The sequence below is a fragment of the Natator depressus genome, chromosome 28 (genome assembly GCF_965152275.1).
Source record: "Natator depressus isolate rNatDep1 chromosome 28, rNatDep2.hap1, whole genome shotgun sequence".
Lineage (NCBI taxonomy): Eukaryota > Metazoa > Chordata > Testudines > Cheloniidae > Natator > Natator depressus.
In genome coordinates this window covers 6519339-6544247 of record NC_134261.1, presented here as the reverse complement: position 1 = coordinate 6544247, position 24909 = coordinate 6519339, and the positions used below count along the sequence as shown (strand labels likewise).

The 24909-nt window shown below is 51.2% G+C and overlaps 2 protein-coding genes across 4 annotated transcripts in view; one reads left to right on the top strand and one right to left on the bottom strand.

The window, feature by feature from the left end:
- LOC141978962 (uncharacterized) overlaps positions 1-14568 on the top strand; it is a 20087-nt gene extending 5519 nt beyond the window's left edge. Inside the window, 5 exon segments of the mRNA XM_074941371.1 lie at positions 805-887; positions 4327-4453; positions 9116-9229; positions 9626-11126; positions 11128-14568. Of these exon segments, the coding sequence (XP_074797472.1) occupies positions 864-887; positions 4327-4453; positions 9116-9229; positions 9626-11126; positions 11128-11212 (1851 nt within the window). The 5' untranslated portion in view covers positions 805-863 and the 3' untranslated portion in view covers positions 11213-14568.
- The window catches only part of LOC141978953 (uncharacterized), a 215637-nt gene that overhangs the window by 109145 nt on the left and 81583 nt on the right, over positions 1-24909 (bottom strand). The window lies entirely within an intron of this gene.

Sequence of the window (24909 nt, the reverse complement as noted above, 5' to 3'; positions counted from 1 at the left end):
CAAACCCAGTTTTGTCGATCTTCCCTCAAAGGTCATGTTTTCTAAACCTTTAATCATTTTTGTTGCTTTGCTCTGGAATTTCTCCTATTTGTTCACATCTTTCCTGAAATGTGGCACCCAGAACTGGACACAGTACTCCAGTTCAGGCCTAATCAACATGGAGTAGAGCGGAATAATTACTTCTCGTGTCTTGCTTACAACACTCCTGCTAATACTTTCCAGAATGATGTTTCCTTTTTTTTTTTTGCAACAGTGTTACACTGTTGACTTATATTTAGCTTATGATCCACTATGACACCCCAGATCCCTTTCCGCGGTACTCCTTCCTGGGTAGTCATTTCTCATTTTGAATGTGTGCAACTGATTGTTCCTTCCTAAGTGGAGTACTTTGCATTTCTCTTTATTGAATTTCACCCTACTTACTTCATACCATTTCTCCAGTTTGTCCAGATAATTTTGAATTTTAATCCTATCCTCCAAAGCACTTGCAACCCCTCCCAGCTTGGTATTGTCCACAAACTTGATAAGTTTCAGAGTAGCAGCTGTGTTAGTCTGTACTTGTGGCACCTTAGAGACTAACAAATTTATTTGAGCAAAAGTGTAACAGAGAGACTTTGTTACTGGCAGGGTTTCACCCTGGTGGGAGGGGGCTAGGCCTGCACTGGAATAAGGTCACTCTGTGCTTCACAGTGTGGCAGAACCTAGAATGTCCGTGAGCAGGGAAAAATCCTGGGGGGAATCGGCATGTGGAATGAACAAAAGCCCCGTCTGAATTCTCTCACATTGCCCGTCTCACCCTGTCAGGCTACAGAGTAACGTCCACATTTTGCTCCAGATCATCCCATCCTCCCAGGGGGAAGGAAATGGCTGCAATGGATCTGGCTCAGGTAAGAGATTATCAGGGAGGTGGTGGTGGGTTCTGCTTGGAGGGAGAGGAGCAGTACAGGCATAGGAGGGTGGGAGGTGGTGGGAGGCAGGAAATATCTAGGGTTGAGAAAGGGAGGGGACAGGATGTGACAAACCTGCTGAGACTTGTGTAATCTAGGGTGTGATGGGTTGTCACCCCCAGGGTGCAGTCTGGGGGGCTTCTGGGAACTGCTGTGCCTTCTAATCCTCAAGCTGGTCTGGCCCTTCTCACACTGCTTTGCTGGAGATTCAGCCAGCCTCTCCAGGACCTGTTATTACCCAACATGACAGCAGGTGGCACCATACACCCAACTAAGCTACCTGAGTGCTTTACCTAAGCCACTCAATGACAGATAGAAGACAACAGCCAATTTCCCAGCTCCCCAACTTTGCACACCTGCTGTAATATAAATCCAGAATTATACCATCTTATAGTGCACAGGGATCTCTATAATGTAAGCTCAGTAAGATAGTTCGCCTTCCCCTCGATATGGGAAAGATATCCACAACAAACTTGTGCTAACCAAGCTGACATTTTCCCCAGACACTTCACTCAAAATACACTGGTTAAGATAAAGCATAACACAAGTTTATTAACTACAGAAAGATAGATTTTACTTGATTATTGTTAGAAGAAAAAAGGAGCAGATTGACCTGGAGGCGGATATGAGTACAGGCTTCTTTTATTGCGATACTTGTTCCCCTTGACCCAATTATCGAGTAAGCACTGGATTACTTACATCACACTCCTTTTATCTAAATTAGTATGTAAATGCCTATATCTGTTACAACACCCCCAAAACCCTTATTAAGTAATAGAAAACACCCATACTATTAGTATACCCACCCCTATCTATTATTCACAGCATTACGCATGTCATACAGGCATTTTTACCTTGAAAATACAGTTCTTTGCAATAATGTCTTGCCACAAATTTCCCTAATCAGCAGTTCTCAGAGGACGGAGGAAGGGGCCATAAGTCAGGGCTTGTTTATGTAGCTGGGAAAGGAAGGGAGGGAGAGAGAACATTTATTTTACCTTCTTTCACATGAAGGGCATTCATTCCGACAACTAGATTTCTCATGCAGCTGCATCCTTATCAATTCTTACAAACAACAGGGAAAGGAAAAATATGGCACCTTATTTATTAAGCAAAGAATTACTGCCTGCTTATGTCTTTGTCCCCTAATGCCATGTCAGCACATTAGCAGCTTCCCAGGTCTTTTACTTAACCCTAACATATCCCCAACAATTATAAGTGAGAGCAAAGAAATCAAAGTAGATTACTTAGCAAATAACCAAAAACTCAAACTAAGCCTAACATGCTAGATGGATAGAATCTGAATTCACAGTTTCTCACCCTGACTGATGATACAAGCAGTCCACCAAGTTTTCATACACAAGCTAGAAATCCCTTTACCCTTGGACCAGCACTTCCCCCAGTTCAGTCTTTCTTCCTCAGGTGTTTCCAGGAGTTCTCTTGTGTGGGGAATGAGGCCAAGAGATGATGTCACACCCCACCTTATGTACCTGTTCCATATGGCAGGACCCCTTTGTTCCAAACTCAGTTCCCAGTCCAGTTTGTGGAAAAATACAGGTACCAAAATGGAGTTCATTGTCATGTGGTCTGGTCACATGCCCTAGCATGCCCTGCTGAGTGCTAAGCTCTTCCATGGTCCACTGTCTTCGTTGATGAGCCATCATCACTGACTGGCTTCTTCATTGTTGTACCTGAAAGGCTAGTTGTGGGTGTTACCCAGAGTGAGCATATTTGAAATGCAGATATATAGACAATAGCCATAACTTCAGTACAAACATGATCCATGCACACAAATAGGATAATCATATTCAGCAAATCGTAACTTTTCCAATGACACCGCACATGACCCATCTTGCACAAAATGCATCATAATTATGTCCCAATCATATTATAATCATATCACGATGCTGAATATGGGGTGTAGTGTCCGATAGGGCCTAATTTCAAGGCACAGGAGTTGGGAATGGAACTTCCCCTCTTTGTGGAACAAGAAATAATCCTCCAGCCAGGGCTGGGAAAACTTCCCAGACTGCCAGTGCTGGAGCCTGAATCTACTGACACTTGATTCGTTACCACCACCCCCAATCTTTGCGGCAACTGCAAACTTTATCAGTGATGATTTTATCTTCTCTTTCAGGTCATTGATAAGAATGTTAAATAGCACAGGGCCAAGAACCAATCCCTGTAGGAACCCGCTAGAAATAAATCCACTTGACCAAGGTTCCCCATTTACAGTCCCGGTTTTTAATCTATTTACTCGATGCTGTGTTTATTTTGTATCATTCTAGTTTTTTAGTCAAAATATTGTGCTGAACCAAGTCATATGCCTCATAGAAGTCTAGGTATATTACATCAATACTATTTTCTGCAACCAAACTTTTGATCTCATCCAATAAGGATATCCAGTTAGTTTGATAGGATCTATTTTCTCTAAACCTTTGTTCATGGGTACTAATTATAGTACCCTCCTTTAATTATTAATGAAATCCAGTATCGGCTGCTCCATTATCTTGCCCAATATCAATGTCAGATTGACACTCGTGTAATTAGCTGGGTCATCTCTTTTACACTTTTTAAATATTGGCACTGCATTAGCTTTATTCCAGTCTGATGCAATTTCCCTAGTGCTCCAAGTCCTAATTAAAATCAACATTAATAGTCCACCATGCTCCTTCACCAGATCTTTTAAAACTCTTGGATACAAGTTATCTGGACCTGCTTATTTAAACATGTCTAACTTTAATAGCTGCTGTTTAACATCCTCGTGAGTTCTTGTTGAAATCAAGAGTGTCGTCATCAACATCTTATGATATGACTGCATCATCTGTTTTCCCCCAAACCCAGGAGAGAAATATTTATTGAAGACTTTTACCTCTTCTCCATTATTTTTGATAATTCTGCCATTTCCGTCTAGTAATTTACCACTACCATTGTTAGGATTAATATACTTTTAAAAATTTCCTCCTTATTGTCCTTGATTTCTGATAACTTCCCTTACCAATTTTCTACAATTCTGACATTCTCACTTATATTCCTTACTATTGACTTCCCCTTCTTCCATATATTTTATTGGGAGAGTGTTGGGATTCCTACCAGGGAGCCACCAACACGGTCCAGAGACAGCCCCATCTCCTCTATCAAGTTCTGACTAGTAGCTATGTGATAAATGTGAAGACTCTGCCTCCATCTGTCAGCTGGGAGAAACAAAGGTTCTCTCTTTCTACCCTGTGAATCATCCTGGCTGCTCTAAGCAAGATGGGGTGGGACTCTGTTAACATGTGCCTCCCGGAGCTTCCATTTACCTGGCGCTGCTGTTCCGTGAATAGTGGGGCTGTGAGTGGAGAAGCCGGTACTGAGTGTTGGACTCTTGCTCTTTCAGGGGCTGGTGACTTTCGAGGAGGTGGCTGTGTATTTCACCAGGGAAGAGGGGGCTCTGCTGGACCCCACTCAGAGAGCCCTCTACAGGGATATCATGCAGGAGAACTATGAGACAGTGGTTTTGCTGGGTAAGGAGTCCTGTTCCCTGGGTTATTAGAAGCTGTGGGGTCTCTAAAGAACCTGAGTAGTAATAACTTTATACCTTTATTCCTCATACAAGTTTTGAGACGTTTCCTTGCCCCCCTTTTTTGCCTTATCTCCCACCCACTAGAAAATTTTTTGGACATGTGCCTTTTGGTGCCATCAGTCATTTAAAAATTGCATTTCATATATCCTTATTGGATATATTATTAATGTCATTATTAATTGTAGCTTTCATGCCTTTTCCTCATTTTAAGAGGAAAATATGCCACCTGTAGAATTCTAAATTGAGTAAATAGGTGTATGGCTCATGCATGGCTTGTGTGACAGTCAGATGAGCTCCTCTTTTGATAGGAGAGCGTATAATGTTGACATTCAGGACCCCATGGGTGAAGAGAGAACAGAGCCGTGGGAGGGGAGGAGAAGGGGGGGAGTAGATAGTTCTGGGGTGCTAGGAGATGGGGAAGGTGTGTGCAGGATTAGAGCTAAGAACCATCAGGGAGGGATGAGGTAGTGAGTGACGAGGAGGGAACACAAGAAGCTCCGAAGGTGCCGGGAGGTGGTGATGGCTGAGAGTAATGGGAAGAAGGGGAGAGGAGTGTGGAGGAAGGGCACCCAGGAAGTGGGCTGGTTGGGTCAGTGGGAGGGAGGAGAGATTTGGGGATCTAGAGCTGTGGGGGATCCCAGACCTTTAACCCCGAATCCCTACCCAAGCCTTGTTGCTTTAGAGCCTGCACTCCAGTTTTATTTCTGTTCAGTTTCACTTCATTATACATTTTTTCCCCCAAATATTATTTTAACTCTTGACCTCCCTCTCTCATTACCCCCCTCCCCATGTAACCTCCCCATCTCTATGCACAGCGACCCTGGCCACCGATCCTGAGTCCTTGCTGCATTCCTCCCTCCCATAGCAGAGCCACTACCCAGGCACAAATGTGCACCTTGATGATGAAGCTGATGATGATGTCACAGGGTGGTAGTGTAGCCTGTACCTTTTTTACACCTATAAGATTACGTATTGGGGTACAACTTGCCCTTGTCCATAGCTATTCAAAGTTAATAGAGGAGATGAAATTTGGTGAAACACACAGAAACTTGATTTAATACAGACAGTTATAATTGAAATCGTAGGCAAGGATCAATACACATAACGATTAGACTAAGATAAATATAGTAAAGAGGGTCTTGCCCTGGGGAGCAGGGTCAATGGCTTGCCCCATTCTGGCACCCCGGCCGGGGAGCAGGGTTGGGGGCTTGCCACGCTCCACACGTGCTCTGGCTCCGCACAGCTCCTGGAAGCACCAGCATGTTCCTGCTCCAGCCTACACGTAGGGGCAGCCAGGGGTCTCCACACGCTGCGCCCATCCCAAGCACCACCTCCACAGCTCCTATTGGTCGGGAACTGTGACCAATGGGAGCTGACTGGCCGACCCTCTGTGAAGGAGCTGGAGGGGGGAGATGCCGTTGCTTCCAGGAGCTGCTTCAGGTAAGCGCCAACTGGAGTCTGACCCCCTCCTGCTCCCCAACACCCTGCCCCAGCCCTGATCCCCCTCCCACCCTCCTAACCCCTCCGTCCCAGCACGGAGCACCCTCCTGTACCCCTAACCCCACATCCTTAGCCCCACCCCAGAGTCCGCATCCCCAGCCGGAGCTGTACCCCTCTCCACACCCCAGCCCCCTGTCCCAGCCTGGAACCCGCTCCCATACCCTGAACTCCTCATTTCTGGCTCCACCCCAGAGCCACACCCCCAGCCAGAGCTCTCACCCCCTCCCACACCCCAACCCCCAATTTTGTGAGCATTCGTGGCCTGCCATACAATTTCCACACCTAGATGTGGCCCTCGGGCCAAAAAGTTTGCCCACCCCTTGACTAGGTCATAGATCATAGAATCAAGTCGGGGTCAACAGGAGTGAGAATTTGGAGAGAGTCTTGTCCCCCCTCTCCCCATCTGCAGCAGCCGCAAGCTGTCTTCCCTCCAGGCTCCTTGGATCTTCGAGCCTGGCCCTCCTGAGGTTGCGTGGCCCAGTTCTTGTTTCTTACATTCTCCTTTTCCGGAAGAATTAGAGGCTGTTGCTCCTGAATTTTAGTGGTTAATTCCCCAGCCTTCTCCACACACTGGGGGAGTTGAACTCTCCCTGCCATTACACCTGAGTCACTAGATTTCCTAATTCCTTAAAATGTGCTTTTGCGATGTCACAGTTCTGGGGTAGCTGAGTCCCTGACCTGCCTCCATGGTCTGCTCAAGGAATGCCCCCTCAGGTATCAGGCCTCTAGCCAGCCCCTCTCTATGGGTCGGGACCCATATCCCTCTCCTTTTTGACCAGGGTTTGAGGATTGCAGCTTGTCCTCCAGTGTGTTCACTGGACTAATGACCAGTTCCTGTGCTTTGCTTTCTCTGTAAGGGCGGTGAGCAGTGTGTGTGTGTGTGTTAGAGGTGGGAATTTTGGTGATATTTCTATGATGCCAATACACACCTCAGTTTCCCTCTGTGATTGGTATTGCTATGATTATAAAGAGCAGGAGACATGAGGTGTTTTGTCACGTAGCTGTCGTGGGGTGATATGAATGGGTCATTAAGGACTGGCTGGGGCCAACCTACATCAATGGAATACCCGACAGAGACAAGGGAATAATTGTCACCTCTCCATGGGAGGATCTCTGCTTGGCTGAGTGAAGCATACATGGACTCGTTATGTTTTTGGGAACAGGAAGAACTGGGCTCGCAGATGCAGGGAGCTCTACCAGAGTGAAGACAAATGGACAGGCACAGTGAAGGGAAACCAAAATGTTTTCTACAGCAGCATGACTCAAGGGCATTGGCCAGTACGGACTATATTGTTTGCTTCTCTGTGCTAATCTAAGGACTTTCCAATGCTGTCTTTCAATTGACTAATAATCCCTGCTGTGTTTTAAAAGTCTGCCCAGTGTCACAGCAAAAACTTGCTCTGTACGTTGAATGAGGAACAGTTTCTGAACAGGAGTGTCATTCAGCTGGACCTGCTGGGCAGAGCTCACAGGTTGAAATAGGAGCGTTGAAGCCAGAGGCTCAGTCTCCAGTGTTGAAGCTACATGGCCTATCCTTGTGGAAGTGTGGGACCCCTTGGGGGTCTAGTGCACTCAAGGGGCAACTCCCAAGAACTGTTTAAAAGCCAGGGCATTGCACAGATCCTATGGATCCATGACAGCATGCCTTACAGGGAAAAGATATAAAACAAGAAAGGGATCTAAATGCATATTTACCATCGCCCGCTCATCAGTCCTTGTGAGAATCCCTGATCCATTCCAAAGTGTATTAAAATCTTCCTTAAAGGCTTACCTCTTGGTTTTCAGGTCATGTTCATTTTGTTAGAGGCCTCCCACTTCCTTGGTTCTTGTCACGCAGACCGCAATCAGCAAATGAGCAGAAGTCCGAAGTGCAGATGATGCAATGTTTATTGGGGTTAGTTTCCAAGCAAGCATATTCCAAAGCCCTTCACACCACTTGGGTTTATGTCTATATGTCTATAGAGTCTGTTCCCCAATGTTCCCTCTCCAGCTTTGATGCCACAGAGCATTCACCCTGTGTACCCCTTCCCAGCTCTGACACTGCAGAGCGTTTACCCTGTGTCCCTCTTCCCAGCTCTGATGCCGCAGAGCTTTGTTTGTGTCCCTGTTCCCTCCCTTAACAAACATGATTCCAATTTCCCTTCCCCCTCCAGTTCATATAGTAATATTCTCATCTATATCTTAACCAATCATTGTACTGAAATTTAACTAACCAATCCTAACATATTGTAATATAATTCTCTAACCAATTATATCCCACTAGCCTAATTAACTTACGCCTAGCAAAATTAATTATACAGCAGACAGAAACAATTAGAGAACCAGACAGGTTAACAATAGAAAAGTGTGGGACATAAATATAAAGCAATACAGAAATGAGGGTTTCACAACCAGAACCATTAATAAGTGATTTCTTGCCAGACAGGATGCTATCAAACTAAGTTTTCTTTAACCATCTTAAGATCCGTTTCTTTATCTGGTGGTGATGGGAACTATTAGGACAGGATCATCTAACAACCCAATACCACCTTATTTCAATGTGACTGGTTTGGGATGTGATGATGTGACTGTGTGCTTCCCAGCTTATGGCTGCCCCTGCTGCTTAGCCAAAGGCCTTTGCCTAAGAACAAGGCCTCAGACTATCCTAGTGAGAGAAGGCCCATACACAGGCAGACTGATTTTGATTCTTTGTTTTTATACCCCTGTAACTTGCTAAGTGATAAAAATACACCTAAGTTCTTAAAGTGTAGGCTTTACAGGCAGGCCTGAATATCTATAATCTCACAGTGGGTTCTATCCCTTCCCCCATTCTGTGTCTGTCTTGTGTATTTAGATTGTAAATTTTTCCAGGAATAAGCCATCTACTATTCTGTGTTTGTACTGTGCCTAGCAGAATGGGGACCCACTTTTAGTTGGTTCTTAGGCACTAAGGTAATGAATATGATTTATAATAATAATAACTCTCCTGGCACTTTGAGCCAAGGAAGCTGGCCTTGGGATGTTACTGCTTAAAAATGAGTTGGTCTTAAAACCAAGGAATATTCTTTGTGACAAGTATCTGACAAATTCCACTGACCTTCCTTGTTTTCTTTGCCTTGAGTAGGGTTTCCAATTTCCAAACCTGATGTGATCTCACAACTGGAACAAGGGGAAGAGCCATGGGTCCCAGACCTCCAGGGCTCTGAGAAAGAAGTGCTCCTGAGAGCTGCCTGCACTGGTGAGGAATTGGTTAAACCAACTCAAAAACTGTCCGTGAATACTTGGGATGCCCTACAAAGACCTTATGAGCTCTCCAAGTTCAGGATTGTTCCCTGCAGATGTGGAATCATTAGGCAGAGGTCACTTATGCCTTCCCACCTATACTTTGACAACTGGCAGCAGGTCCCTCCCCAATGTAGCTTTCCCCTGAGTGTTCTGGCAAGATGCGGACCAAAGGTAATCCCTTCCTCTCTCCTCTGGGGAAAGGTTTGGGAAAAATCAGCTCCAGATAGGTTTGATCTCTCCCGCACATATTTGGGTTTGTTCATCCCTTTTTCCATACCTTTCTCTGAGATTTTCTTTCTCTTCGGTGCAGGGAGTGACCTATGTCTGTATTCTCTCTGTCTCCCATCAGGTGATGGGATGGTGAGTGAGAGTGAGGAGGAGAAACCCCAGCAGGAAGATGCTGAGCAAGTAGAACCACATTTGACGTTCCCAGGAAGATCCAAAGGGAATGTTTCCGGGAGTTGTGGACTCCCAGAAAAAGAAAAAGCCTGTGAGACTCGGCAGAGGCCAGAGGAAAACTTCAGTTGCCACTCAGACCTTATTACACACAAGAGAATCGACTTGGAAGAGACACGCTACACATGCCATGAGTGCGGGAAAAGCTTCAATGGGAGCTCACACCTTATCACACACCAGAGAATGCACAGAGGAGAGAAACCCTATACCTGCTCTGAGTGCGGGAAAAGCTTCAGTCGGAGTTCAGCCCTTATCACACATTGGAGAACCCACACTGGAGAGAAACCCTACACATGCTCTGAGTGCGGGAAAAGCTTCAATCGAAGCTCTGCCCTTATCACACATCGGAGAATCCACACGGGTGAGAAACCTTATGGATGTTCTGAGTGTGGGAAACACTTCATTGATAGTTCAACCCTCATCTCACATCAGCGAATCCACACAGGAGAGAGGCCCTACACATGCTCCGAGTGTGGGAAAAGCTTTAGTCGGCACTCAAACCTTATCACACATCTTCGAATCCACACAGGAGAGACGCCCTTCTCGTGCTCTGAGTGTGGGAAAAGCTTTAATCAGCACTCACACCTTATCACACATCTTCGAATCCACACAGGAGAGAGAGCCTACACGTGCGCTGAGTGTGGGAAACGCTTCAATCGGAACTCAAACCTTATCACACATCAGCGAATCCACACGGGAGAGACGCCCTACACGTGCTCTGAGTGTGGGAAGAGCTTCAATCGGAGCTCACACCTTATCACGCATCAGACAGTCCACACGGGTGAGAAACCTTATGGATGCTCTGAGTGTGGGAAACGCTTCATTGACAGTTCAGCCCTCATCTCACATCAGCGAATCCACACAGGAGAGATGCCCTACACATGCTCTGAGTGTGGGAAAAGCTTTCATCAGAACTCTGCCCTTATCACACATAGGAGAATCCACACGGGTGAGAAACCTTATGGATGCTCTGAGTGTGGGAAACGCTTCAATCGGAGCTCGCACCTTATCACACATAGGAGAATCCACACGGGTGAGAGACCTTATGGATGCTCTGAGTGTGGGAAACGCTTTATTGATAGTTCAGCCCTCATCTCACATCAGCGAATCCACACAGGGGAGACGCCCTACGCGTGCTCTGAGTGTGGGAAAAGCTTCAGTCAGCACTCACACCTTGTCAGACATTGGAGAATCCACACAGGAGAGAAACCCTACATGTGCTCTGAGTGCAGGAAATGCTTTAATCGGAGCTCACAGCTTATCACACATCAGCGAATCCACACAGGGGAGATGCCCTACACGTGCTCTGAATGTGGAAAAAGCTTCAATCAGAGCGCAAATCTTATATCACATCGTAGAATCCACACAGGAGAGACACCGTACACATGCTCTGAGTGGGAAAAACTTCACTCAGAGTTCAAACCTTATTAGACATCAGAAAATCCACATGAGAGAGAACTGTAATAAATGTCTTGACTAGGGCTGGCCAAAGATTTTTTTTTTTAATCACATTTGCTAATTGCCACATAGTGATCTTTCAACCGTCTTCACCGTGGTCTCTCAGCTACCCCCAGATGAGTTGCCTGCTTCTGCCTTTTGCAGCTCACCCTTCTTTGGGGTCAGTCCTCTGATCTTTTCTATTGAGTTGTAGGAATGTGTGTCATAGAATCATACAATATTATGGTTGGAAGAGACCTCAAGAGGTCATCTAGTCCAATCCCCTGCTCAAAGCAGACGCAACACCCACTAAATCATCCCAGCCAAGGCTTTGTCAAGCTGGGCCTTAAAAACCTCTAAGGATGGAGACTCCACCACCTCCCTAGGTAACCCATTCCAGTGCTTTACCACCGTCCTAGTGAAATAGTGTTTCCTAATATCCAACCTAGACCTCCCCCACTGCAACTTGAGACCATTGCTTCTTGTTCTGTCATCTGCCACCACTGAGAACAGCCTAGCTCCATCCTCTTTGGAACCACCCTTCAGGTAGTTGAAGGCTGTTATCAAATCCCCCCTCACTCCTCTCTTCTGCAGACTAAATAACCCCAGTTCCCTCACCCTCTCCTCATAAGTCATGTGCCCCAGCCCCCTAATGATTTTCTTTGCCCGCCGCTGGACTCTCTCCAATTTGTCCACATACCATCTGTAGTGGGGGGGGACCAAAACTGGATGCAATACTCCAGGTGTGGCCTCACCAGTGCCGAATGGAGGGGGATAATCACTTCCCTCGACCTGCTGGCAATGCTCCTACTAATACAGCCCAATATGCCATTGGCCATCTTGGCAACGAGGGCACACTGTTGACTCATATCCAGCTTCTCATCCACTGTAATCCCCAGGTCCTTTTCTGCAGAACTGCTGCTTAGCCAGTCGGTCGGCAGCCTGTAGCAATGCATGGGATTCTTCCTTCCTAAGGGCAGGACTCTGCACTTGTCCTTGTTGGATCCTCATCAGATTTCTTTTGGCCCAATCCTCTAATTTGTCTCGGTCACTCTGAACCCTATCCCTACCCTCCAGCATATCTACCTCTGTCTCCCCATTTTGTCATCTGCGAACTTGCTGAGGGTGCAATTAATCCCATCATCCACATCATTAATAAAGATGTTGAACAAAACTGGCCCCAGGACCGACCCCTGGGGCACTCTGCCTCATACCAGCTGCCAACTAGACATGGAGCTATTGATCAGTACCCGTTGAGCCTGACAATCTAGCCAGCTTTCTATCCACCTTATAGTCCATTCATCCAATGCATACTTTTTTAACTTGCTGGCAAGAACACTGTGGGGGACCGTATCAAAAGCTTTGCTAAAGTAAAGATATATCACCTCCACCACTTTCCCCATGTCCACAGAGCCAGTTATCTCATCATAGAGGACCCTCCAGCATGGACCATTCTTCAGCTCTAGGTGGGAGAGAGAGGTTTGATTCCCAACAAGCTACACTGAGGCAAAAACTAACCGTGCCGTACATCCACTAGGACTGTACATGGCGTTGGCTGCTCACGTTAGTGATCTTGGTGTAAAAAGACAATTATAGTTGTAGAGCAGATGCAGCTGAGGTGCAGTGGTTGGCATTAGCTTTCCCCTTGACCTGACCTAAACTCCATCACTTTTCCTAGTCTAAACAAACCCTGAGCATCCCGGTTATACTGTTCCCCCATTTCAAATCAATTGTTGGTCATCAAGTTCCCCTTTGGGAACAAATGGTTTCATTCCCAGTTGCTCTGATATTGCTTCAGGTTGTGCTGGAGAGCAGATACTTTTACTACCATTTTCCTCCCTTAAAATATATTGAACTATAATAAAGAGCAGGAACATTGCAGAGATAGGGAAAAGTGTTATTTCACCCTGTGTAACAACAGAAGAAGATAGGGTAAGTCAGAGGGATTCCCTTATTCCTCATCACCATCCCAATCCCCCCTATTGTTCAACTGGTTAGGTCAATATTTTCTCTAAAGGGCTGGGAAGAGGATTCCCTAGTAAATGACTTGTAACTAAGCAAAATACCCATGCATTTGCCTCCCAAAGCAGTTGTGGCTGAGGCCCTGCAGGATCTCTCCTTCATAATCAGATGCATGTTCACTATTATTTGGGAAATGCAATCCCTATCTAGGTAGAGATGGGAAAAATGGAAGTGACCTTTCTGTTCAGCTCACCCCTGGGAGATGCTGTAAATGTGTAGGAAATGAAATCCATGAGGAACGTGATAGAGCTGCAGAAAGACACCTATTTTGAATAGATACCTGACATTTGGTGTCTTACAGGGATTCTAAGCCGCACCTGCATTTAGTTCCTATTTTAAATCTGTGCCACCAGATTAAGGAAGTAAAAGGGCATACTTGGGGAAGTTATACCTCACTATCGCTACTAATATGTTGTGTGGTTGTTAAAGAATTCTGCGCCAGAGAAGTGTAAAATTACTCCAAGTAAGGTCAATGATTTGACAAGAACTCAGATAGAAATTGCAGATACTAGTGGTTGATTTTCACCCTAGAGATGGACGCTATGGTGACCTGTGGCCCCGTGAAACTGTTTTTAGAACGCTGCTCCCTAGTGAAGTGGCATTGATCACACTTCTAAAAGATGCCATGATGAAATTGGGAACAACTGTCTTTTACTCTTCGGATCCAAAGTTTCCTGAAGCACAGAGAGAAACAGCTGATTCCTTCAGAGCCATCCCATGCCTATGGGTTCCAATCTGGCTGCCTCGCTGGACAAGAAGCACTTCCATGCTGGGGAAATCATGGTAGCTAATGAGGGAATGTATCAGATTCCAAGTTCAGACTGCAGGATACATGACTGCTGAGTCCCGAGTCTGTGGTTTGGTCTCTTCGTTTTGCTCTAGAGTCTAATGCATTTGTATCACTTCTGCACCTCCTGCTACTCTGAAAGATTAGAAAGTGTGAAAGTAGAGCACAGGTGTTTTTTTTCATGATGCAACCTTCCCACGTAGCGTGAGACCCCTTCCACCCACACTTCTGGGAGAAGACCCAGGGAGAAACGAACTCACAGAAATGGAAGGCTCCTAGGTTATTGTAGAATGTGACTTCACACAAAGCTCACTGGGTGGAAATGGGAATTAAGAGAAAACTGTCCTATAAGTTTATATTTTGTAATCTTTGAATAAGTTGTTACCAGCGAGAATGAAATTAAACATGAAGTTAGTGTAATGTAAGAGGCTGATTATGTGATCACTTTCAGTATTACAATATAATTCAGGTTTTCTTCTAGTTCTCTCCCTGCCCCCTTCTACTGTATCGGAAATGGTGACTAATCCTGAAATTAAAACCTCACTCCAAAGGAATTAGAGTGGGAATATGTGAGAGAAATAGCATATATGAGAATAGAGACCCAGTATAGATGGTAATTATTTCTATTTCAAATGGAAATTCAAATTGATAACTTTTGAAATAAATCTTCTGTTAGGAAGAAAATTACTCAAGACAAGATGTGTAACCTTTTACCCAGTGTGACAAAGTTCCTGCTCTACCTTCGTGGGTCTTGCGCTTATTGGCGGATTTGCTCACCTTGGAGCTTCACGGCAGCCCTCAGCTTGGCCGTTTTTCTGAACCCACAGTCCAGGTCGATGACTCCTGTGTCTGACCAGGAGTTGGGAGGATTTGGGGGGAACCCGGGCACGCCCTCTACTCCGGGTTCCAGCCCAGGGCCCTGTGGAATGCAGCTGTCTAGAGTGCCTCCTGGAACAGCTGTGCGACAGCTACAACTCCCTGGGCTACTTCCCCATGGCCTCCGCCCAACACCTTCTTTATCCTCACCACAGGACCTTCCTCCTGGTGTCTGATAATGCTTGTACACCTCAGTCCTCCAACAGTCCGCGTTCTCACTCTCAGCTCCTAGTGCCTCTTGCTCCCAGCTCCTCTCACACACACCAGAAACTGAAGTGAACTCCTTTTTAAAACCCGGGTGCCCTGATTAGCCTGCCTTAATTGATTCTAGCAGCTTCTTGATTGGCTGCACGTATTCTAATCAGCCTGTCTTAATGGTCTCCAGAAGGTTCCTGATTGTTCTGGAACCTTCCCTGTTGGAGGACGGACCGTCCCTAGCTTGCTCCCCAGCTATCTGCTTTCTTTTCTTTCCTAAAGCCCCCTGGCCTGGATTTTTCTTACTTTTGGACCCTGCCTTAGTGTCCCCCCGCCCCCCCCCGACCGGGCTGGACGCTTTGCTGATTTAGTTTGATTTTCTGCCGTTTTTTTTGCTTTTTCCTTGGATTGTTGACAAGTCGCCATTTTGCAGTTGGCACTACCCCCCCCCCCCTCGCCTGCTTTTGGGCGCAGCTATTTGTCTCAGCTGAACCCCCGGAGGAGGGGGGGGAAGATTGCCGATTTTGCTGTCCGGAGAGGGAGTGAAAGCCCCCAGACCCAGCCGCTTTGCTGGCAGCTCGGATTATCTTTACAACATTCTTAGCATGCCGGAAGCCTTGGAACACAGCCAACACGGCCGGAGAAGAAGGATTTCAGAAGACAGGAGACATAATTTAAAAAGCTACGAATCATCGTGAAGGGGTCGTAAGACTGAGTTTTTTTTCGAATTCTACTCTCGTGGGGGGGGAGTTTGACTGTGTTTTAATTGCATTTGTAGCGGCACAGGGGCCGTGGCAATAAGCTGCCCCCCTGATCCATCGGTGCCTGCTCCACCCCCCCCACCATTACTACAACTGTCACGGCCCCCCTGCCGCTTCGTCCCTGCTGGCAATCTGCCATCCGCCTTCGGATCCAGCTGTTTGCTTTGAATTTTGCCTTTCGGACCGGACATAACAGCTGACCAAATGAGACTCTTTGGACAAACGTGCGTGGGTTTACACCCCCCCCCCCCCGGATTGCTTAGCTTATAGCCTGCCCCTATTATTGGATTCCCCCCCCCCTGTTTACCCCATTTGGTATTCCTCCCCCCTCCTGTAGCTTAGTAGGGAGGAGTGGTTAATTTGTTTCCCTCTCCCCCTTTTTCCTTCTGGTGTCTCTCCGTCCCTCCCTGCTTACAATGGCGGGGAATGAGGAAGGCGAGGCCCCTTTCAAAAATTTAGCTGTTTCTCCCCCACCTCCAAGATGTATGGGAAGGTTGTTTTTTTCTTAGCTACGGAGGCTGCCACCCAAGAGGCGGTGGAGAGGGGCCTGGTGGTAGGGGGGGTGTTTGTCCCCCTAGAGCCGCTAGAAGACCTGGGTGTTCGCCTCGTCCTTACCTCCGTTCCCCCCTTTTTACCCAATGCTGCCCTGTTACCCGCTCTCTCCGCCCTGGGGAAACTTACCTCTGTCATTAGCCCTCTCCCGTTGGGCTGCAAGGACCCCACCCTCCGTCACGTCCTTTCTTTCCGCCGGCAAGTGCAGCTTTTACCGCCGGCGGGGGTGCGTGACGGGGAGGCGCTCGAGGGGTCCTTCTTAGTCCCCTACCAGGGAGCCCGCTATCGGGTCTTTTACTCCACCGGAGAGGCCCGGTGCTACCTCTGCCGCTCGGCCAGGCATGTCTGCAGAGACTGCCCTTTGGCCCGGGGGGGAAGGGCACCTGAGACCCCCGAGACCCGGCAGGATATCGGCCCTGTTGTTGCCGACGCCCCTGGCTGCCCAGCACCTGAAACCAACCCTCCACCTACTCAATCCACTGCTGCTCCCGCCCGGGCCCGGGAGACTCCTTCCCTACTACGCCCGGGCGAGCAAGGGAGTCCCACCCTTGCTACTACCACCTCAGTAGAGCCTATGGAGGAGGGTGCAACAAAGATATTATCGGGCATAGGAGAGGGCCCACCCCAAGGAGAACCCCCCCCCCTCATGCTGCCTCACCGCTGCCCCCCCGAACCCCTGAACCATCACCTCCGCCCCCTGACACGACCCCTGCTAACCAGCCCCCGGACGACGCTATGGAGGACTGGAACTTAGTCCAGGGGAAACGGAGCAAGCGGAAGGCTCGAGCTCCGCTGCATCCATCCGACGCGGAAGCCCCCCGGAAGACCAGGAAGGGAGGCACTGACATTGAGCCCTCCGCTACGACCATGAGTGAGGTCCATCCGCTGGTGTCGGGAGGGGAAGACAGACTGGCTTTGGAGGGCAGAACTCCCCCTCCACGGGAAACCCTCCCCTCCGAGACCCCTGAGGACGCCCTTTCTGCTCGGATACCATCCGAACCCCCCGCGAACCCCGAGGCGACCGCTGAGGCGGGCCCTAGAGGAGAGGCCCCCGGGGTAGCAGGCGTTGGCCTCTCCTCCGTGTACGCGGAGATTGAGGCCCTAGATTTGACCCCGGTCACCCAGGGAGAGGATGATCTACTCCCGGCTGGCCTCGGACTGGGCAACCTCACCCCAGCCCCTTTCTCCCCATACTCCCTCCCCCTGATTGCCTTCCCGGGCGAGCACCCTGCAGAAGGTGGTCCACCACCTGATGCCATGGCCGCCAAGACCAACGCGGGGCCAGCGCCTAGCATAACTGGGAGCCCCCTCCCTTACCCCTTAACCCTCGACTCTGCTCAGGAGGCACCTTCCTTCAGCTGCTTGCCTCCTCAATCTCAGAGCCTTACCTCTGCCCCTGCCCCCTCCCCTAGCCCCTCCCAGTTTATCCCCTCCTGCAATGCTCCTGCCGCCCCTGGGGTCGTTTCTTTTCCGCCTTCTGCAGATTCCCCCCAAGGAGCAGTCTTTGCACTTTCTAGTCACGACCCATTAGGAGTTGCAATTTTTTCCCCGCCATTCCCTTCCACCCCAAGGCATGAAATGGATTTTATAACCCCAGCCTGTCAGACGCCCCCTCGGTGGTCCGCACCCTGCCTACCCGCCTTAGCGGACCTCGAGGCTGTATTAAGAGTCCCACCGGGGAATACCCCGGGAACCGTAACCCCATCCCCCCATGAGCTGCGGCATGCACTACGGAAGTTCTTAGAACACACCCGTGGTGCCCGCAATAAGGTACAGCTAGCTCTTCAGCTCTGGGGGGACTTTGAGCAAATTTTTCAGACCACAAGGGCCCTTATAAAGGAGGGCAAAGGGCAAGGCAGGCGCGGTGCTGCGGCCTATGAGCGGGCCCGCAACTTCCAAAGCGATCTACTCATCTATGAGATGGGTCACGGGTTGGTGCGCAACCCGCCGGGGGCCACAAACACCCCCGCCACCGAGAAACCTCCACCCCACCAGCCCTCCGCATGATGCCTATTCTTATTGCAACCTTGAATACCAGGGGCTGTAGGATGGCTCTCCGCAGGTCCCAGGTGCTCTCTTACCTTCGGGAAGGAGGGTACTCTGTAGTTTTCCTGCAGGAGACCCATACGGACCCGACCTTTGAGGACAGGTGGCGGCTGGAGTGGGGGGGACGGGGTCTACTTTAGCCACTTCACGACTTGGCAAGCTGGAGTGGCGACCCTGTTCTCCCCCACCCTACGGCCCGAGGTACTAGGGGTCACTGAGGTCGTGCCGGGCCACCTGCTGCACCTTCGAGTCCGTATGGAGGGGCTCGTGGTTAATCTTGTTAATATCTATGCCTCACAACTGAGCCCAAAGCGGCCACAATTTTACCAGCGGGTGTCTGACTTTCTCGGCACCCTAGATTCGCACGAGTGCCTGGTCCTGGGAGGAGACTTTAACACCACCCTCGAGGAACAGGACCGCTCAGGCGCCGAGCCGAGCCCGGCTGCCGCGAATATTCTTCGGGGAATAGTTGAATATCACTCCCTAGTGGACGTCTGGCATGACCATCTCCCAGATGACACCTCCACGTTCACTTTTGTCCGGGTGGAGGCCCATCGGTCACACCACTCTCGGTTGGACCGTATCTATTTATCCCGTTTCCATCTTTCACAGGGCCACTCCTCTACCATTCCGCCAGCCCCTTTTTCCGACCATCATTTAGTTATTATAACGGTCTCCCTCCGTGCAGAGAGACCGGGGCCGGCCTATTGGCACTTTAATAATAGGCTGTTGGAGGATGAGAGCTTCGTGACGTCCTTCCAGGAGTTTTGGCTCGCCTGGCGAGAGCAATGGCGTGCCTTTCCCTCGGTGCGGCGATGGTGGGATCTAGGGAAGGTCCGCGCCAAGCTCTTCTGCCGTGACTACACTCGGGGCACCAGCCAACGGAGAAATGCGACGATAGAGCAGTTGGAACGGGAGGTCTTGGAGCTGGAGAGGCGTCTGGCCGCTGACCCCGAGGACCCGTCCCTCTGCGGAGCGTGCCGGGAGAAGCGGGAGGAGCTTCGGGCCCTCGAGGACCACCGGGCCTGAGGTGCCTTCGTCCGGTCCCGCATCCGCCTCCTTCGGGAGATGGACCGCGGCTCCCGCTTCTTCTAGGCCCTGGAGAAAACGAGGGGGGCCAAGAAGCACGTCACCTGCCTTCTAGCGGAAGACGGCACCCCCCTCATGGATCCGGAGGAGATGTGTGGGAGGGCCCGCGACTTCTACAGAAGCCTTTTCTCCCCAGATCCGACCGATCCTGGCGCTTGCGGGGTGCTCTGGGAGGACCTCCCCACGGTCAGCGTGGGCGACCGAGAGCGGCTAGAGCTGCCTCTCACCCTGGCCGAGTTCTCGGAAGCCCTCCGCCGCATGCCCACCAATAAATCTCCGGGCATGGACGGGCTGACCGTGGAGTTTTACCGCGCGTTCTGGGACATCCTCGGCCCAGACCTAGTTACTGTCTGGGCTGAGTCCTTGCAGGGCGGGATCCTCCCTCTGTCGTGCAGGCGAGCGGTGCTCGCCTTGCTGCCGAAGAAGGGGGACCTCCGCGATTTACGAAACTGGCGTCCCGTCTCACTCCTTAGCACGGATTACAAAATCGTAGCGAAAGCAATTTCGCTGCGGCTAGGGTCCATGATGGTGGACGTGATCCACCCAGACCAGACCTATACTGTCCCAGGTCGCAGCATTTTTGACAACCTATTTCTAGTCCAAGACCTTTTGGAACTCGGGCGGAGAGATGGTCTGTCATTCGTCCTCCTGTCCCTTGATCAGGAGAAGGCGTTCGACAGAGTAGACCATGGGTACCTCCTGAGCACTCTGCAGGCGTTTGGATTCGGACCTCAGTTTGTGAGTTTTCTCCGGGTGCTGTATGCCTCCGCGGAGTGTTTGGTTAGGCTCAACTGGACCCTGACCGAACCGGTCAGCTTCGGGCGAGGAGTGCGACAAGGGTGCCCCCTCTCGGGCCAGCTGTACGCTCTTGTGATCGAGCCTTTCCTCTGTCTCCTCCGCAGGAGGTTGACAGGGTTGGTGCTGCGGGAGCCGGAGCTGCGGCTGGTCCTGTCGGCGTACGCCGATGATGTACTTCTCGTGGTCCAGGACCCGGGCGACCTGGCGCGAGTGGAGGCATGCCAAGCCATCTATTTGGCAGCCTTCTCCGCCCGAGTCAACTGGGTCAAGAGCTCTGGCTTGGCGGTGGGGGACTGGCGGCGGGTAAGCTCCCTCTCACCCGCACTTCAGACCATCTGGTGGAGCGCGGGTCCTCTGCTCTATCTCGGCGTTTACCTTTCTGCCACGCACCCTTCCCCGCCGGAGAACTGGCAAAATGTGGAGGGCGGGGTGATAGAGCGGATCCGGAAATGGACAGGGCTACTCCGATGTCTCTCCCTCCGAGGGAGAGCACTGGTGCTTAACCAACTAGTCCTGTCCACGCTCTGGTACCGGCTCAACACCCTGGCCCCGGCCCCGGGTTTCCTGACCCACCTCCGGAGATTGATTCTAGAGTTCTTTTGGTCGGGAATGCACTGGGCTCCTGTTGGAGTTCTTCATTTACCCCTGAAGGAAGGAGGACAGGGCCTGAAGTGTCTGTACACTCAGGTCCGCGTTTTCCGCCTCCAGGCCCTGCAGAGGCTCCTATACAGTGCAGGTAGTTCGACGTGGAGCATACTGGCGCACGCCTTCCTGCGCCGCTTCCAGGGGTTCCGATACGACCGGCAGCTCTTTTACCTTTGTTCGAGAGGTTTTCCGCGAGACCTCTCCGGGCTGCCGGTCTTCTACCAGGACCTCCTCCGGACCTGGAAACTGTTTCTAACAACCAGGTCCGTGGCGGCCACCGCGGGAGCAGATCTCCTCACGGAGCCCCTGCTACACAACCCCCAACTCCGTGTGCAGGTGGCGGAGTCCCGCTCGGTGCGCCAGAGGTTGGTCTTGGCGGAAGTCACGAAGGTCGGAGACCTCCTGGACTATGACCGGAGAGACTGGCTGGATCCCCTGACGCTCGCTCGGCGCATGGGGCTCTCCAGCCCCCGTACTCCCCGGCGCATACTTCAGGAGGTGAAGGCCGCCTTGACCCCTGCAGCTCGGGATTATGTCAACCGAGCTTTGCGCGAGGGCGCACCACGCCCATCCTCTACCCCGGGCCCGCCGGACCTTTCCATTGGGCCCCTACCCTGCCGATCCCGACAAACCCCTCACCCTTTCACTGCGAGCCGGCTGCATGAACTGCAACCGGTCAGTTTTCAACTTGCATCACGGAAATATTTGTATACACTCACGCTTCACACCCTTCATGCCCACACCCTGGTGTCCCGCCCCGACACAAAGTGGCGGGACCTCCTGCCACCTTTGGAGGGTGAGCAACCTCGATGGGCCAGCTTGTATTCCACCTTGGTCCCGAGGCCCGTCGGAGACATCAGTTGGCGGCTCCTTCACGGAGCTGTGAGCACGGGCGTGTTTTTGACACGGTTCACTTCCATTCCGGATACTTGCCCTTTTTGTAATGTGAGGGAAACCCTGGCACACGTCTATTTAGAGTGTACCAGATTGCAGCCCCTTTTTCGGCTCCTCACAAATATTTTGTTGCGCTTTTGGCTTCATTTTTCTCCCCACCTCTTTATCTATACACTCCCCATCCACGGCCCCACAAAGTCGCGGGATCTCCTGGTTAACCTCCTCCTAGCTTTGGCAAAAACAGCCATTTATAAAACCAGAGAGAGGAGGTTGGCCCATGAAACGTCCTGCGATTGTAGGGCCTTTTTCCTATTCTCAGTACATTCACGTATCCGGGCGGAGTTCCTCTGGGCGGCGTCCACCGACTCCCTTGACACCTTTGAAGAGCGGTGGGCGCTGTCTGGGGTTCTCTGCTCGGTGACCCCATCCGGTTCCCTCTGTCTAACCCTTTGATTGAGGGGAAGAGCGAGAGACACCAGCCCCAGCCGTTGCCGCTGTGGATACCATCGTTACTGTCATCTAGGAGGGCCCTATAATACGTGGGTGTCTACCCCCCCACCCCCAAACTGCCCACCCCGCAGCCGTGCCCATCTTGCTGGGCGTTCTCAGAGGGGGATAATCGGTGACACTGGGCGCGGCACTAGGTAACTCAAGGGGGTGGAAGACCAAGAGTGTCGAGGAAGCCCCCCCGCTCTAGGCCACCGGTAACTCAGGAGGGTGGAAGACCACGAGTGTCTAGGAAGCCCCCCCGCTCTGGGCCCAGGCTAACCTGAACACTTCTCCCTCCTGAAAGCTGCTGTGTTATACCTTCTGTTTGCGTTGTTTTGTTGCATACTTTGATTTGGTTCTTTGGTAATTCTTGTAATTGTTACAATAAAATTTTTTTTCTGTTTCAAAAAAAAAAAAAACCTTCCCTGTTGGGAGATGAGACCGTCCCTCGCTTGCTCCTCAGCTGTCTGCTTTCTATTCTTTCCTAAAGCCCCTTGGCCTGGATTTTTCTTACTTTTGGACCCTGCCTTAGTCTCCCCCCTCGACCGGGCCGACGCTTTTTTGATTTGGTTTGATTTTTGCCACTTTTTTTGCCTTTTTTTCTGAGTGCTGACAGGCTGCCATCTTGCAGCCAGCACCACCCCCCCCTCGCCTGCTTTCGGGCGCAGCTCTTTGTCTGAGCTGAACCCCCGGAGGAGGGGGGGAAGATTGCCGACTTTGCTGTCCGGAGGGGGGAGTGGAACCCCCAGACCCAGCCGTTTCGCTGTTTTATTTGGACATTCCAGCCCTATCTTTATAACATTCTCGGCTGCCGGAAGCCTTGGAACACAGCCAACACAGTTGGAGAAGAAGATTTTCAGAGACATCACCCCGGGAAGATACAAATCATCGTGGGAGGGGCCGTAAGACTGAGTAACTTTTCGAATTATACTCTTGTGGGGGGAGTTTGACTGTGTTTTAATTGCATTTGTGGCGGCACAGGGGGTGTGGCAATAAGCTGCCCCCTGATCCATCGGTGCCCCCCCCCACCATTACTACAACTGTCACGGCCCCCCGCCGTTCGTCCCTGCTGGCAACCTGCTATCTGCTTTCGGATCCAGCTGTTTGCTTTGAACTTTGCCTTTCGGACCGGACATAACAGCCGACCAAACGAGACTCTTTGGGCAAACGTGCGTGGGTTTACACCCCCCTCCCCGGACTGCTTATTTTACAGCCTGCCTCTATTATTGGATTTCTTCCCCCCCCCCCCGTCCAACCCATTTGGCATTTCCCCCCCTCCTCCCCCCGCCTGCAGCCTAGCAGGGAGGAGTGGTTAATTCGTTTCCCCCTGCCCCCTTCTCCTTCCGGTGTCTCCCCGTCTCTCCCTGCTCACAATGGCGGGGAATGAGAGGGGCGAGGCCCCTTTAACAATATTAGCTGTTCCTTCCCCACACCCCCCTGCCCAATCCCCAAACTCGCCCCCCCCCCACGATTGTCAAAATTCTTGCCACCGCCCCCGCTGGGGCACCGGCAGCAGGAGGCACCGGAGTGATTACTGCCGCTGCTGTGCCCACCCCCGCCCCAGGTTCTAGGAACCCCCCGCCAGCTGGCCACAAAGGCCAGGGCGGGAAGAAAGGAAAGGGCCCTGCTAAAACATCTGGGCCCTCCATGGCAGGGGCTGCCCCCACAGCTGTGGCCTCGTCATCGACCGCGGCGCCCCTCCCCGCAGTTCCCTCCAACAGCTCTGCAAATGCCCCTCCCCCGGCCCCCAGGACATATGCCCGGGCGTTGGCAGGCTCCCCCCTGCCTGCCGCCTCGTCATCTCTCCCACCCACTGCCTCCGCTACCATCACCAGCAGCCGGTGCCCTTTCCCCACCTTGACCAGGAAGCACGGTGTCCGTTGCCTCCTGGTGCCCGCCTCGCCCCACGTGGAGACATACGTGTAGGCGTTGGCGAAGGTGGTAGGACCCACGGCTATTGTGGCAGCCTCCCAGATGTCTGGGAAGGTCATTTTTTTTCTTAGCTACGGAGGCTGCCGCCCAGGAGGCGGTGGAGAGGAACCTTGCGGTGGGGGGGGGTGTTCGTCCCCCTAGAGCCGCTAGAAGACCTGGGCGTTCGCCTCGTCCTCATCTCCGTTCCTCCCTTTTTACCCAATGCTGCCCTGTTACCCGCTCTCTCCGCCCTGGGGAAACTTACCTCTGTCATCAGCCCTCTCCCGTTGGGCTGCAAGGACCCCACCCTCCGTCACGTCCTTTTGTTCCGCCGGCAAGTGCAGCTTCTACCGCCGGCGGGGGTGCGTGACGGGGAGGCGCTCGAGGGGTCCTTCCTAGTCCCCTACCAGGGAGCCTGCTATCGGGTCTTTTACTCCACCGGAGAGGCCTGGTGCTACCTCTGCCGCTCAGCCGGGCATGTCCGCAGAGACTGCCCTTTGGCCCGGGGGGGAGGGGCACCCGAGAGCCCCGAGACCCGGCAGGACATCGGCCCCGTTGTTGCCGACGCCCCTTGCTGCCCGGCACCTGAAACCAACCCTCCTCCTACTCAATCCATCGCTGCTCCCGTCCGGGCCCAGGAGATTTTTTCCCTACAATGCCCGGGCGAGCAAGGGA